This window comes from Denticeps clupeoides, chromosome 19, assembly GCF_900700375.1.
Source record: "Denticeps clupeoides chromosome 19, fDenClu1.1, whole genome shotgun sequence".
In the NCBI taxonomy this organism is placed as follows: Eukaryota; Metazoa; Chordata; class Actinopteri; order Clupeiformes; family Denticipitidae; genus Denticeps; species Denticeps clupeoides.
The window spans coordinates 12236311-12253079 of NC_041725.1; the positions used below are offsets into that span (position 1 = coordinate 12236311).

The following is a 16769-nucleotide window of genomic DNA, read 5'->3' on the forward strand; positions in this document are numbered from 1 at the left end:
TAAGTTCAAAGAGATATGACAGAACGCAGAGTATAGAAGAAAGCCAAGGCTGCCACGGTAAATCATAAACAGTTTCCCATCTGAGATCAGAGAGCTTCCATGTCAGAGGTTTGGGGGCTAGGTTCAAGAGTGTGTGTGTGTGTGTGTGTGTGTGTCCCCTCCCTCTAACATAACCACATCAAGAGCAGACAAAGCCAATAAAATGACAATGATCCACGAACTGAGGTAAAACTAAGTATTGACAGTGGGGTTTGCCAATCACTGAGCAGTACAGTGCCTGTTTGCCAAAAGCAAATAGCTGCCAGAGAGCCCTTTTTATATAGTGTGCCATCTCATTCCTGCAAACAAAGCGGCTGGATGACAGAGGGCACTGCATTGCTCAAACAGCGAGCATTACAAACAATGCTGAAGAATAAAAAAAATAAATAAAAGGATGAAAGGAAAGATATTTTTTATATATTACACAGTTAATACACTGGTTGATACACACACTGTAAAACTGGTAAAAAAAATGTACACTATTTTTTAAATAGAAAATATTTCTTTCTGATATATTTCAATGTATAGAAACCGCACCACCGACGTGGTTATTTGGAAATGAGAATCGTAGCGAAAGTGAAAAAGATTGTTTCTGTTATCACTGTGATGACAAAACAGCACAGCTCACTGTGCACATGACAAAATGTGTCAGCACCTCAGTGGCACCTTGGCAGATCGGGATTTGAACCCGCTATCTTCCGATATCCAGTCCGCTTCCTTACCCGCTAGGCCAACACTGTCCATTGCGGCTTTTTCTTGGACGTCCATTATTAAAACTCCTGTTTCGTGCGAGGATTGCACCTTTTTGACCTTGTGTATCTTTCTGTCACCGACCCAATGTTATCCCCCTCGCCAATTACGTCAGAACGTAATTTACAAATCACAAATCTCTACTAAGTAGTAATCATCTTCAACCATTAATATCACACTGTGGTACTGTTTATAGGAAAAAAAGAAACGTGTCCCGTCCTCTAAAAATCCTGCAAGAGAGAGAGAGAGAGAGAGAGAGAGAGAGAGTGCTGGCATGAGGTGGACCACTGCCAAGTGCAGCCTAAAGAACACAGATCCTCACGGAGCAAGCGGAAAATGAGCCTGACCTCGGGGAGATGTCTTAGCTGGCACAGGCACAAAGCACTACCAAATACAGACACACACACACACACACACACACACAACAAAATATTTCAAAGCGAGCCAGGCGAAGGCCACGCCGCGACTCTGCAGCTGTCGGGAGTTCCTTTAAGGAACAGAAAACCACCTGTCCCCTTATCTGCCTGCTACAAGCAGTGCCGGACTCGCTCCTCTTCCTGATATCTTCCTCTCGCCGTGCGTTTAAATCGTCCTGCCAAACTCGGCCCATTTCTCTCTGTTCAGCCCATACCGCTCGTCCCCACCCCCGTCTCTCTCTCTCTCTGTTTCTCTCCTTCTTCCTCCTGTGCCACAGCGTTAATTCCCAAGATTCCGGAGCGAGCAGTGTGGAGGTGAGCACACTTTTTTTTTTCCATATCTCTCTGGGCAGTGGAGGATTTAGGCTTTCGTTAGCAGGGCCCTGGTAGGGTGCGGCTGATAAGGGCAGGCTTGTTTGTAAGAGGTGGCAGGGCCGGGTCGTGTGGCAGGCAGATGACAGATGAAGCGCAGCCCTGTCGGGCTCGGGGTAGGGTTGGGGCTTGCAGGCTTTCTATTTACACCGTCCCGCGCTTCGCCCCCCCCCCACACCTACCTCCTTCCATCATGACTGTTTAGCTCTGCTTAAAGCAGGCATGCGGGTGCAGACAGGCTGACATTTGCCAGACCGAGGAACGGACCCCTTTAACTTCGAGCCCCCTTTAACCACCTTGTCCCGTCCGCCTCCACACACAGACATCCTGGAAATTTCTCACCCGTGTCACCCCCACACCGCAGACAAAAACACTCGGGCATATTCTCGCACGGAGAGCACACCCTTGAACACATGCACACATTTACACATATCAATGCAAACTTATTTATACAGAGACATCCTTAAAAATAGATATATTGGAAAATACCAACAGGAAACTAATTTCAACCCATTTCTTAACCCCTATTAAGAAAAAGAAAAAAAAAACTACGCGAACTCAACATGTATGACCCATGAACTCTTAACGTTCCCCTGTGTGTATGAGGGATGGTAATCCTTATGGACCCAGCTGTGTTCAGTAAACTGGCTTTCCTCCTCTTCCTCTTCTGATGACTAGACCAAATGTACCATGCACCAAATTGTACCCCTGGGCCGCTGGTCCAATAAACAGAGGCAACCGAGGTGTAGGCACCGGGTGACGTGTGACGGCACTGACGCTAATGGCCTTCAGTTCCTCGCAGGGGAAGCACGCTGGATTTGGGGTCCGGCAGCTTGACTGATGAACCAACCAGCTGTCTTGGAGGCCTGAGTTCTGGGCTGGAACACCCTGACCGTCTAACCAGATGCAGCCGGGGCGCTGATCAGCACTGCAGGAGTACGGAGAACGATATTCTCAAAGATATTCATCATTGTCTAGCATGAAAGGATCCATTTTGACATGAACGCCTCCATTTTTCCTGATGCCACTTTTACAAACACACATCCATGAAAAATGTTGAGTAGCTTTCATGCAAGCTTTTCATCATTTGCTGAGTGGAGCTTGACAGAGTGCAGGGGCATTACTGGAATAACCGTAATCACATTACCGTCTTCGAGTGACCTTCTTCAAATATCAATCACGCAGGTCTATTAGATATGAGGGCGCTAATGTTATCATAATATAAAAAAAAAAAAGTAATTGCGGGTCGCAATTCCAAATCCTCTGACACATTTACATGGTCAGGATGAGCTCCTCAGCAGACGTGATTGAGTTCTCGTTCGGCGCAGAGCAATGATTAACTTATTCTCCCCTCTCCCCGGCACCCGACAACGCAGTCGCTTGCACCTCACTTGCCCCAATCAATAAGCTATTATAGCTCCAAACAGCGGGCTAAATTAACTTATACCAGCGCTTGCCGAGTCGGCACTTGGCTAATCCCATTGGCAACGTCTAATGAGGCCTTGAGAGCACCAAGCCAAGGGATCGTTTCAATGACTTTTGTTGAGTCCACAAGGACAGTCAACACTGAGGCTGGGCGATTATACAAATGCGAGTAGCGATCGGGATAATACTCCGGTTCTCAGGTTATTCACTCGATCGCACATGTCAGAAATTTGCGCAAAACCTGCAATCTACACCTTTTTTGTACAACATCTGCCATAGCACCCTTTCCAGAGTACCTCCAATTTGTGACCATATACTCACATGTACACATTGTGCCAGTGCTTCACAATGGGCGTGTTTGCTTGCTGGGAGCACAGGAGTGGCAGCCAATCGTTGTTTCTCACTTGTGGCCCCACAGCGAGCTTAAAGGTCCACTATGAAGAAAATTTCACTTTGTGAGATTATTTAACATCAATACGAGTTCCCCCAGCCTGTCTATGGTCCTGCAGTGGCTAGAAATGGTGATGTGAATAAAGAGTGCCCTGGTCATTCTGCTTCGCCATTCAGAGAGCGACAGCTCAGACACTCGGATCTGGAATGGCTCCCCTTATGTCGTTGTAAGGGTAAAGGTTACCTCCCGTTTCTCATTCTTTTTGTGCCCAGAGAATTTCCCACCCCTCCCATAAACCATTATCTCCACCAACCACAATGGCTTCTAAACGTGCAAAGGATTGCAGTTACGAGATGATTGGATGTAAAAATGAGCACAAATGTAGTTTTTTAGTCCCGTCATGCTAGACTGTGAAGAAACAATGGGTTAATTCTTTTTTTTCTGGAATAACGCAGACATGACTTCATGTCTGTGTCAAACATTGTGGTTGGTGAATTGTGTTGAATGCTCCCTCAACCTCTATTGGCCACTCTCCTACTCATCCCGCCTCTGTTTTCCTCTTTAGCATTTAAAGCTACACAAAACAAAATGGTGCATCATGGGGAACTCTCATTGTGGGACTGGCTAAAAGTGGCTGTAATTGTGCACCAAGGCTGAATTTCAAAAAGAGATTTCAGATACAGTATTAGGGGATCACTAAGAAAAATAAATTAATGTCAAGAGACCTTTAGCAGAACTGATTGGCACATGTTTGAAATGTAAAAAATATCTTATATCTGCAGGACGACGGACCTACAATTCAAATGAGCATAACATACTGTCTGAAATGAATGTCTGTAACTCTGGATGTAGAAGAGCTTCCTGAGGTTCAGCATTGGAAGCTAAAACGGTTTGTTGTTCTCTGTAGGGGACGGAGGTGTTAAAATGCAGAGGCTGTACAGTCACCGCTCACCTTCAGCGAAAAGCACACGTGGCAATGCGGTGCTGGCACGAGCACCAGCATCCCAGGTGAGATTGAGTGGGGGGGGCGGAGCGCGGCCTCTGAAGGTGAATGAGGGTGGGCTGCGCCGGTCCGTCCATCAGAGGCTATTTGTTAAATGGAGCTCGGGGTGGATTAGGGCAGGCCTAGCAACTCTCTTTCTCCTTCAGTCGTGAGAGGCGGATGAGAAAGTGATACGACTGCGTGCGCTGGGGGGAGGAGCGGGGGCGGGGAGGGGGGGTGTAGGTGGGGAGCTGTCACCCAGGAAATAGGAGGAGGTCGACGCCCACGCTGGCAAACACAAACACACAGTCGACTGGTCACCTAATCCGTGGTTTTACTTAATCTGGGTGACAGGGTAGCCCTGCAGGCAGCTCAGTATTTTACATTTTATCTATTTAGAGCATCGCCTTCCAAACTCCCTCCACTTGCTTTAATATTTTTTTCTCATCCCATCCCTAACACCTTTCTTTCTGCCTCTTGCAGTGAGCTCTCTCAAAGGAATGCTTTCGTTTCATGGCCGCGCCCAGTTCGGTACAGCCAGCAGTAAAGAGACAAAAGAGCCAGAGTTGTGTTTGTCCTCGCCAAAGCTCCCATTCAGGAGTCCATTTAGGCCGTTTCAGCACTTTCTGCTCTGGTTCCCCTCCAACAATTTCCGGAAATGTGTTAATTACACAGAGCGGGACATGGATGTGCAAAGAGACAGGAGGTATCAGTTGCAGTCTGCTGCATGTAATCAGCTGGTGTCACTTCATTTGACTCGAAACCCTAGATTGTGCTGAGATCAACACAGTTTAACCCCTTTGTCTGGTATGTGGAGTTCACTTAAGAATGGAAAAGTTATGTTCTGCCGATATGTGACATCAGAGTTCCGTGTTCTGATGTTATTTTAGATTTGCCATCCTGAGAAAAGAGGGACTTGTCCCTAATCTCTTCTGTCACAGCAGAAACCAAGGACGGCTGTGCAATGCAGCATTGTCCCTCTCTGCATCACGCCTCCTCTACTAGGATTAGCACCATGGATTGCATTTTTTGTGCAATGGCTGCTTCTTTCAGAGATAGATATTTCTGCCCAGAGTTCCAGAAGTCTCCCTACCAGTGTATACTTCAGTGTATCCTCATCTATATGACCCCTCCTCTATCTCATTATTACAGCACATGGAGGACAGAGACAGAAAAAATGCGGAACCAGTCCTGTGTCGTAAAGGCAAAGTCGAAAAGTCAACAGTCTATAAGCAGTGTCCACTGAAACTCGTTCATCCTGTTCTGTCTCTCTTCACGCTTCTCTTCTCTCAATACAGTCACCTTGTGTTTGCAATCCAACGATATTCATCGACTTGCTTTCACTTTAATATGTGAAAGACATTAACAAAAAGGTCTAAAAAACTAGAGTAAATAAAGACGCAAAGGAATGTCGGGCTGACCATTGCATTGCGTGCAGGAGAAAACTTCTGCTGGACCTGTAATGCTATTTCTTGGCCCGCAGACACCTTAATCCTACCCTGCCCTGGGCTCCTCGAATGAAGTGCACTGATCGAAAGCCTCAAGCCAGAGCTTAACCCATGTTAAATGCACAGTGCAAGCTCGCTGGAGCAAGACTGCATCACAGAGATTTTAAAAAAAGAGAAAGAAACAAGAATCTCAACCCTCAACCCTACAGGGCAGTGGACACCCTCAAACCAAGAGGGGGATTAGGGCCCAATGGCCAGCATAATACTGCAGTCCTCCACTCAAGAGGGAGAAGATTACACTGTGTAAAGCATGGACACTCTTCTACTGAGAGGGTAAACTTATAATCACCAGCATTTATCTCAAACTCTCAAACCAGGCCTGGGGACATCACCTCTTTCAATCACCTCTTGTAAACAGAAGATTACCATGTCTGCACAGAGTAGATGCTGTGTGGAGTATCAGGTGGCCCTCGTGTCCTCAAAAGAAGCCCCATCTCTACACCGCATATCATCCACTGGAAAGCAACATCAGGGCAGAAGGCTCTCCATCCAAGCAAACATCTAGGCTGTACAGGCTAGGTAGGCAGTGAAACTAAATTCTATGCTACTTCCACTACTCTATTTGTAGAACCACAAAACCAGAAATGACCTCAGGCTACACTTTTGTGCTTACCAGACTCTCAAGTGGTCTACTTGAAGCAAGGAACACTCACTGCAAACCCCACACCAAAGCAGAACAGAGATCAACAGTAACCAAATGCCACTTATTGTGGGTATGCTTGATTTGGACGTATTCTTTTTTTTAATATATTTCTATGGTTCTTAAGCAGACAGTAAGATGTTATCATATGCAACCAAAACTGTCTATAAACAAGATAAGGTGGGACAAGCCTCCTCTGGGATTATCTAGATTAAGGCTTTTATTACGGTTCAAGGAAATAAGTGACACTCGGATACTGATGCCACAAGCAATTTGTTTCCATTCCATAGCGCCAAGAGCTGTCAATAGCTGGTCAAGTGGAGTGTGATTAATCATACCAGGAGCCGAGCCTCCAGAACTGATCTCTAAAGGGTCACAGCTCCATCAAAGGACATGCCGCCCATCACTTTGCATCATTCACAATAAAGGCACACATCCAGCAGATGCAGATCAATGGCAAGAAGTCGCTGTCCTTCAGCTAAGGCGCCAGGGCCTTGGCCTGTCTGTCCGAGCTTGTTAAAATGACAGAGGCGCCTGTCCTGAAGATGTCACCCGTATGGATCTCTCTATTCCACATGGCCTCTCTCTTTTCTGACCTCTCTGCTGGAGAGTATACCCCTTCGTCTCTCTATGATCCTAGCTGTCGGGCGCCTTTGTCTTCCTTGCCTTTTGCCAGAAGATAACAAAAGCCTGAGAATTCATACTAGAATCTGTTCTTGGCAAGAAAAAAAGCCCTCCCTCCTCCTTCTGCGGTCCCAGTTTGCCGGTGTCCAATCCAATCTTCTGTCCCCGACCCCCCACCCCCACAAGTATTCACTGGAGGTGAACGGGCAACCATCACCACGCTCTAAAAACCCCAAACATCAGGGACGCTTGACACAAGTCAACGTGACACAAGAGGTCTCACCACAGTAGGCCCAACGATAGAGCTGCACAGATTCAGGGCTTTCATTTTGGGTCAATTAGCCGGAGTAATGTTCAAAATGTCAATTGCTTTTTTTTTTTTATATGGCCTACAAAGAAGCATGAAACATTTGATAAAAAGCACTGGAGTTCTACACTGTAAACCGTCAATTACAGAGGAGCAACTGAGCACACAGACTAGGATTTCTCTCACATCTTTGAACAGGGAAATGTTGACAGATCCTGCTGTGGATTTCCTAGGGCGACATAATTAAATGCTGGAGGCTCACTTCCTTTGTCATTACTGTTAAGTGACTGGAAGAAATGGCCCTAAAGTAGGCCCACACCCATCAGGTAATTAAAGAGGGGCTGAATCAAAAGTCTCTCGATTTAGAAGACACATGATATTAGAAGTGATGACTGGGTTTGTAGACATACAGTTTGAATGGAAAAAAGGCTCCAGCGATGCTCAAGCCAACTTAGCAGGAAGGAAGGTCGAACGAAGGTCTTTTTCTTGCCAGCACTGGCTTCAGTAATTTGCCCAAAAATCTACAAAGATGAAAAGTTTTTTTTTTTTTAAATAGCCCGGCCTGTTCTGCCTTCAGATCCAGGCAGACGGCCAAAAGCTACCGAGCTGCTGCCTCCCTCTTTCCCGTCTCCATTCTCATCCAATCAAATCACAATTAAACCACTAAAACAATGTTAGGGAAGAGGAGTGGAGTGGGGGGGGTAATTTAATTGAAAAACGTTAATAAGGGAGTTCGAGTGGAAAATGAAGAACAGGGATGTACTGGCTAGCGGACCACACATTAGTTGCTGTACTGCGCAAGGTTTTTTTTTTATATATATAATGAGTTAATGAAATCTAAACATTCTTGCAAATAAACACTAATAAATGAGCAGCCGTGCGGGTGAGGCGGGATGATGTGGTGATCCGCTTCAAAATTCCTCAACAGACCACAGAAAGTTGAGTTTGGAAGCGCATGGATTTGATGCGTTGATAAAACTGGGATGGAAGTCGGTGGGTGGGGCTTGGTGGGATCACATGAAAACCGCGAGTCATTGTGAGCCAACAGATGTACTACAAGGGATTTCCTGAGTGGGAGACAGTCCGAGTGCTCCAAGAGGCGGGGGTTGGGATGAACTTGGCGCATGCCAACTGTCCTTCGCTTCACAGATGACCTCCCTCGCCCGGCTTTTGTCTGACACGTTCAAATTCGAAACACCCCCTCTAGATACTCCCTTATTCTAAGAAATGTCAGCCGACTGGCTTTTCCTACCCTTCTGACCTCTGCTGTCTCCACAATAGGCAGGAATGCAGCAGTGTCATCCGAAGCCAAAAGAAGAGCAAACAACACAAAGCAAAAATAAAAATGTTTTTTTTTTTTTTGTAGAAGAATGGGATTCTTAAACCGAGCAGATGGATGCTCTCAGAGAACAGCCTTGGAAGGCAGTGAGACAGGGCAGTCCACAGTTGCCCTCAGACCTTTACTGCATCAAAAAGAACTCATTGTTCTACACGCTCGGCTTTAAACGAAGAGCGGAACAAGTTGAACTATTTACATTTCACTAAAAAACTGTTGCAGCTGCAACACGACATGCAACGGGACACCAAGCTGCTGCATGTGAGAAAATTCTAAATGCTCATATTAATATGGGCAAAAAAAACCTTATTCAGCCCTGGCACGTTATGCCTACACTTTATGGAAAGAGACAAAGTTTTCAGATTTCTATTGGGAGAGAAGCTCCTGCACCATGACCCCTTTCAGTGGGTTTGCATTATCACACAAAGTCAGAATTCCAAACTGGCAGGAGACACGGATTACCATTACCTTCTGAAGGAGGATCATCTGAATACCTTTGCTGGATTTATATCAAGCGCCCATTACAGTCTGCGGCTTTGATCCTTGTTTTCACAGCTGTCCAAAGTATGCAGGTGCCAGGCACTTAATACAGGCAAAAGGTGGGGAATTTCAGTCGGGAGCTTGATGGGGTGCACATTACGTAAAGTAGCCTGCAGCCAGTGCGCGGGCCGCCAGAGCTCCTCAGAGGGGGACCAGAAAAGCCACGGCTTTCTTTTCACCATTTCGACTGCTCTACACTTACTCTGTTGTCCTTTGTCGTCGGCTGTGGGCCATTATCCGTCAACAATGGCCGGCTAGTTTGTGGCCTATCCATTTCAAATTCAAAAAGAACATTAAACAAAAGGCGACAAGAAAGCCCACCTTGAGGTTAAGGCAGTGCACCTAAGGCAAACAGGTAATGGGAGTTCAGGAATTAACCCAGACGTAGTTGCGGCATGGGGTCATATCGGGAATATGCGGTTGATGATAAGCCAAAAAAATCTCGGCCAGGCTAGCATGGCCAAACAGAGCTTGTTGAATGTAGTATTAGCACTGCGGTCATTCTAGTACCAGACCCTTGTATTAAAAAATATATGGGTGACATTTTGTCAAAAAACATCCTAAAAATTACCATATTTTGATCCAAATATGTGGGTTAATATTTTTACTCTAAACACATGGATGACAATATACGGTATATTAGTCTATAGTCACAAAAATGCTTCTGTGTTCAGTGTCATTTGTTTTTAATGAATAACTCTAATAATCATATTCATAACCTTTTGCCAGTAGACAGCGCCTTCATTTGGTATGTATATCCGAATTTCGGCCACTTCACTCCCATATGGTTCTTACCCCTCGTTTGGAGTTTTTTATTTTACGGAGGTTATAGAGGTTAGGTAGTGCAAACATACTTTGTAAGCCAACTTCCCCTTTCAGAGTTTTAATAGAGAAAACAAGGGCTTGAGACCACTTCAGACGCTTTGGTTCTCGGGCGCACACATCAGCAAGTACATGTTTGTGCTGGCTATTTTAAATCCCAGTGAAAACACGGCATTTCATATCAAATTCAGCAGCCTGCTCTTTCATTCGCAAGACCTCAGTGCTTTTCAGACCCTGCAAGGGGCTGCCGACTCTGTGCTGAGGGCTTGCGACGCGGGTTGCTGCGGCAACATAATTATATGTAGAGAAGCGCAAGCGGCTTGGGAAGAACCGCACAGAAGGAGCGCTGGAGATCGGGAACCATGTCATTATGCTTCTGGTTGATCGCTCTTCAGCGTTGCAGCCAAGCGGAAGCACTGTACTTCTGGCTAACTTCTTCTCAAGTAAGAGGGGGGGGGGGGGGGGGGGGGGGTGATGAAGCCACTTCAATGACAAACATTCCAACGCTGACTTGAGAACATATATATATATATATATATTTGATCTGGACGCTTTAGAGAGACACCCAACATTTGCCTTGGCGTAACTTTTTTCTCTGTCATTTCTAATAGGGATACGTAGTCAGCGTAGATGAGGGAAAGTGCAAGCAGATGGGAGCTGAAGCCGGGGGGACGACCTCTCCACCGGGGTCAGAGAGGATGCGTAGCTAAAGCCAGCCTTGCCCTCAAGCTCTGCCCTGTAATTTTTTTTTTTGCCACTTGCCAGCCATGTATAATCTGCAGAAGATAATACCGGCGGTGCTGTACGCTTAACGAGTGCATTTGTCAGACTGCATTGCTTGTTAGCCGTCTTGCAGGACCTTTCCGTAGGTTTCCCGTAACACGTAACAAGCATTATTTGATCAGCGCTTGCACGAGCGTCAGGCAGGACATTAAACGCACAAGGACGAATCTGATTCTGTGGTTTAGGTATCTGATAGTCATCCTGTCTAACATCTTGGGCAAGCGACACCCAACTCCACCCGCTCCTCCAGCATCAGACAGACATCAGTGTCCTAAAAAAAACCCCACCATCGACTTCCCCACCCCGCCTCCATCGTCCTGGTTAGATTACAACAAGGGCCTCGGTGACAGCTCCTGGGCATGCTCAAAAAGTGGTTGATATCCGAGATACCTCTTCATCAGCCATCCAAGGCTCGAGAGAGGTGGAAGGTTATGTTGTGCGCCAGTCAACCCCTGTAGGACATTTAACAAAATGTTCCGAAAAAAAAACTGAGGTCAGAATATTCTTTATTTTGGCTTATAAAGTAGCCAAAAGCTAATAGCTAATATTTTTTTTTATAAAGAATACTCAGCGTACCAACTGCCAGAAACAAGAACAACAAGAACAAGGGCTTTTGTCTTCTTTGTATCTCCTGACCACCTACCAAGGAGCCCATGGAAATGCGGTCACCGAGGCCATGATCGGACCCTCTTCCTCCGGCCAGCCTCGACGGGACCCGGCCGGAGCTGGTGGCGTGGACACATCCTGCCTGCGTCCCCCCGTCCTCCGTCCTCCTCTGCCGAGATTATCCGACCCGCTGATCCCATTCAGCCCAGGAACCCAGGAGGAAACTGGACCTTCGCCTATTCAGCGCGGTAAGCCAAAACCTCTCCATTCAGAGGCGGCCAAGACGCATTGTTGGAAAGCGAGGGGGGACACCGGGAGTTGGCGGGAGAGACGGACAGTCGGAAATACAGACGGACAAAGCGGGGGTCTTACTTGCTACTTCCAGCGAGGCGTTGTGGCTGACCGCTTCGCCGAGGTAATTCCGCGCCACGCAGACGTAGGAGCCCTCGTCCGGTTTGCTGCGCCGGCCGTGGACGATGCGCAGGAAGAAGAGCGAGCCGCTGGGCAGGAGCATGCGCTGCGAGCGCGGGTTGTCTCGGTCCGTCTCCACGCGCTCGCCATCCTTGTACCACTCCACCGTCGGGGTGGGCCGCCCCTCGGCTTTGCAGTTGAGGGTGGCCGGCTCGCCCTTGGAGACGATCAGGTCAGAGGGGTGCTCCACTATCCGGGGCGGGAAGTCCTCCTGGCGAAGACGGGATCCTAGAGATGAGGAGCATGAGGAACAAAATCAAAAAACACATTCCATCTTGAAACCCCACGTTCAAATGTGCCCCAATTCTTCAGTTTTATTCACTGTATGTATTCAGATGGAAGTTTTAGCGATTAAAAGGAACAGAAATGCACCCAGGATTCTTAAAGGGGAGCTAGGTATGCTTGATGCTGGGTCCCCGTCCTCCTCCTGACAGGTGCTGGTGCTGCACATATGGTCTGAGCGCGCATAAGCACAGGATCTCCCTTTAATTACGGCAACTTCTCCTCTCCCGAGCAGCTGAACAACGCTGAAGCTTTGGGACTGTCATCTTAAAGGCTTCCATTTTCCCAGATCAAAGCCCAACATGAAAAGAGGGGGGGTGGGTGAGACGGAGAGGGAGCGACGGGGGAAAGAGCTGCATTCAGGCCGAGGCAGAGTCTAAACAAAGTCCATTAAGGAACCAGGAAAAAAGGGGGACAAAATTAGAGAAAGAGGCGGACGGAATGCTAATGTTTCAGCAAAGTCATTACAGTGAAATGCTGTAAGGCCTGGTCTAAATGCAAATGAGCGTGTTGCCGTTAGCGCCCGAGGGCTGGAGAATGACAGTGTGTGAGAGTGTGTGTGTGTGTGTGTTCATCTTTGGAACACGTTCAGCTCCAATTAAACTGAGCTGAGCGTAATTGCCGGCACAGGGCCACTGTTATTTTCCCAGTGTCCTCTCGCCTGGCCAACACACACACACACACACACACACACACACATACAGGAATGATGCTGAGAGAGCTGAGAGAGCATCTTTCACCAACGGTGCCCGACCACTGGTGAAGTCAGCAGAATGCCCCTGCCCGACAGCAGGATGCTATTAATCACTTCCTACCGAGCGGAGGAGATGAAAGACATCACGACCCCCCCCCCACCCAAAAAAAAAAATCCATCACACATTATGACTACTGACCTACTGTACCTGCGCCTGGTTACGGCAGCGTAAATCATGCATGGTGATCACACCCAGGGCTGTTCAATCGGTTCAATCACAGTCATTATTCCAAATACGATTAATTAAGGTCAGCATTAGCTCGTCATAAATAATTTATGGACAATGTTAGACTGAAATTGAATGAAGCAGCAGAATGAAACCAGAAACCCCGCCCCCCTCCTTCCATCTCTTACTGAATAATGCTCAAAAATAGTTAACAGGTTTTGAGACTTCTTGGTAATTTGGCACACTGCAAGGACTCTAATTAACCCCCATTCGCAACCCGCCCCCCCCAGACTGCATGTTAACCAACACACACGCACACACACACACACACACACACACACACACACCACGGCTGCTGAAACACTGCAGAAAGAGCCACGCTGGGCTGTATGTTTTATTTAAGAGCCCTTTGAACCCATCCGGCACAGCGCGCCGCCATCTGATCTGCCCCCAACCATCTTCCTTCCCCTCCATTACCCAGCAGCCCATGCAGGGATGTGAGGCTCACTTACTGCAGGAATTCAGCTTGCCACTGACTCGAAGGCAACTCACTGTAGGTTCGATTTTACATGTTTTAAGCCGTTAAGTTTGTATTATTGTAACATCCTCACATGCAGATTTATTTAAGAGACAAAAAAAAAAGTAAGAAATCTCTGTGTGTGTGTTCGCCGTTCAGAGGGGGGCAGCTCAGACAGTCGGATCTGGAATTTGTCCCCTTATGTCGTCATAAGGGTCAAGGTTACCTCCCGTTTGAAATGTACGAAGCATTGCAGTTGATATAGTTGCATATATTCTTCCCTTCTGTGGCATGAGAAGCGAGTAGCGCTTTTTTTTAGTTTGGATCAACAACATTAAAATATATTTATTTCTTTCAATTATTAGTTTACTTATTTATTCATGTATTTATTAACTCATTCGCTGGTTATCTATTAATCAATTGATTTATTCATGTGTTTATGTGTGTATAAATGTGTGTAAATATTTATGGTGTTCTGACTATTTTTAAATATTCTAAAAATATTATTTATTTATTAAATTATTTAAAAGGTCCTGTTGTTTTTCTCCCCATATAGTATCGAAAAATAGTACCGAGTATCAAGTACCATCCTTAGTATTTCAGTATCGTGACAAGCCCAGTGTGTGTGTGTGTGTGTGTGTGTGTGTGTGTGTGTGTGTGTAGTGGGAGGTGTCGGGCTTCTCTTGTGAAAGAACGGGAAGAGCTAATCCCTAAGATTGTGGCGTGCATGACCATCAACACACACACACACACACACATACACACTCACACAGTCTGTCTGATTCAACTGAGTGCAGCTTCATCACATCTTCAAGGAAAAAAAGAGAAGGCGGGGACAGGCCAGATGAGAAGAAAGGCAAAGAATGACAGAAAGAGAGAGAAACAGAGAGTGGAGGGATTACTTGTCATCTGAGAAAAGGTCCCACGCCCCCTCTACAGGAGTGTGTGTTCCCTCCACTGTTGCCACCTGAACCCAGGAAACAGGAGAAGACCATGTGTGTGAGTGTGTGTGACCCCCGTGTTCTGTTAGACGTTTTCAACTCTCTCTCACACTTTGCTCTCCCCTACTCATCTCTTCCCTCACCTCCTCGTCCTCGCCAGTTCCTCTCTCGCTCTCCCTGTTCCTGGTAGAGAACGTGGGATAGGCTAATCTGATTCACAGCCTCACCTCAGAGTACCCGAGAGCCCTGCTGCAGAGAGCTGATCAATCAAGAGTCAGAAGCCATATTCCCTTCCTCCTCTCCCTCTCTCTCTCTCTCTCTGTCTCACTTTCACACACACACACACACACACACACACACACACACACACAGACAGGCTTCTCAAAATACATCCAGAAAGCTGATAGTGTTTTAAGTCTCCATAGAGGTAATAGCAACACTTCCACGACCCCCCACGCCCATTTTCCCTGATTAAAATTCACTGCACAATCATGAAAAAAAAAAATGTCCAGAGTAGCGAATGAGGAAGACCAACATAAAACCCAGAGAGCGAGCGAGAGAACGGCAGCTCCAACAGAGCAACGTTTCTTATTCTCAAGGCCATTTTTCAGAAGAACGTCAATCAGATCATTTTTACACAACAGGAAGTGAGGACAATCTGCTAAACAGCTCCCAACACACACACACACACACACACACACACACACACACAGGGCTCATCTCCTCTGATCTATTCCATGTGGTGTGATGCACCATGCGTGGGAGCGCGGAGACACACAGGAACTGTACTCATTACACACAGCAGAGCAAGATAACTTCTCCTGCAAGGCGTATTCACTTTCTTTTGTTTGTTTGCTTGAGCCTAATCAAAGATGGAACGAAGGAGAACGATGAACATAACGCACCTTGTGCCGTCTCATTTCTTCTTTGCCGTAATCCGAGTCATGGGCAACAATGATAGATTGAGTTATTAGCGGCAAAGTCCGAACAAGCGGGGCTGCCAATAACGACGCAGAAAACCAGCTCTTTTTTTTATGAGCTGATCGATATAACAATGTAGAGGGCAGTAGCGCTCACTCCCTCATCTCACTTTACATTTACCATCAACTTCCCGGATTTATTAAGTGACAGACACAAACCAATAAAAATTAAATTAATACTTATTTTTTTAAATGGTATACTGTGTGTAATGCAGTGATTCTCAGCATCATGACAGGTGCAGGTAAAGGCAATGTGGAAAAAGTAATCTGGAAGTAATATTTGACATTAATCTTTAATATTAGAGTCATTATTACAGCGTAACAAAGACGTAACCCGCTCCCATGACAACACAGCCGACTTAACTCCGACTTAACCTAACGGATTGGCTGGTGTTTGTGGTAGGTCATTTGCATAAATGCCACTGAATGGCAAGAGGATTTGCATGGAAATGGGTCTTATTGGCTACCGCTTGCACCGCGCTGGGAAAAGTTACATGAATTTAAACGTTCTGCCTCAGGCAACGCAAAGTGACAAACCCGTAATTCAGTTCGGCTGCATATGATGTCACCCCACTCGACATGAATGGGAGGCGTTCATAATTCTATAATTATTTTTTCCATTATTTTCTACTATTTTCTACATGTATATATACATATAAATAACATTATCTATATTTGTTACGTATGTATCTATATGTATATATATATATATATATATATATATATATATATATATATATGTATATTATGAAACATAAAGATTAAGAATTTGCAGAGTTAAAATGAAAAAGGCTAGAAACAAATACCATGAGTTTTTTTAGAAAAGAGCACATGCAAGCAGTAGGCAAGTAGGTAAGAGTCCATCTGTTTAACCTTCAGACAGTCTGTATATCATTACTATATCTGTATGAATTCTCCTGGCAAAAGAAACTTGAGACTCGGAGAAGGAGATAAACACGGAGCCAAAAACGAGCGGCTACTTCATCCTCTTCCCGTCAGCTGCGTGCTGCAGCGAGTCCGAAGTGGGAGACGGGAGCATTAACGCATGCTGATGTCCTCCGCCCACAACTTCTTTTTTAATATTTTAAGCTGTGTTAACGGCGTAAAGAGTTATTTC

At 46.1% G+C, this 16769-nt stretch overlaps 1 protein-coding gene across 6 annotated transcripts in view; it reads right to left on the reverse strand.

Moving 5' to 3' along the window:
• robo1 (roundabout, axon guidance receptor, homolog 1 (Drosophila)) overlaps window positions 1-16769 on the reverse strand; it is a 217170-nt gene that overhangs the window by 92664 nt on the left and 107737 nt on the right. For all 6 annotated transcript variants that reach the window (XM_028961527.1, XM_028961526.1, XM_028961528.1 and 3 more), the window contains one exon: window positions 11914-12240. In XM_028961527.1, coding sequence (XP_028817360.1) covers window positions 11914-12240 — 327 coding nt within the window. The remainder of the gene's footprint in view (window positions 1-11913; window positions 12241-16769) is intronic.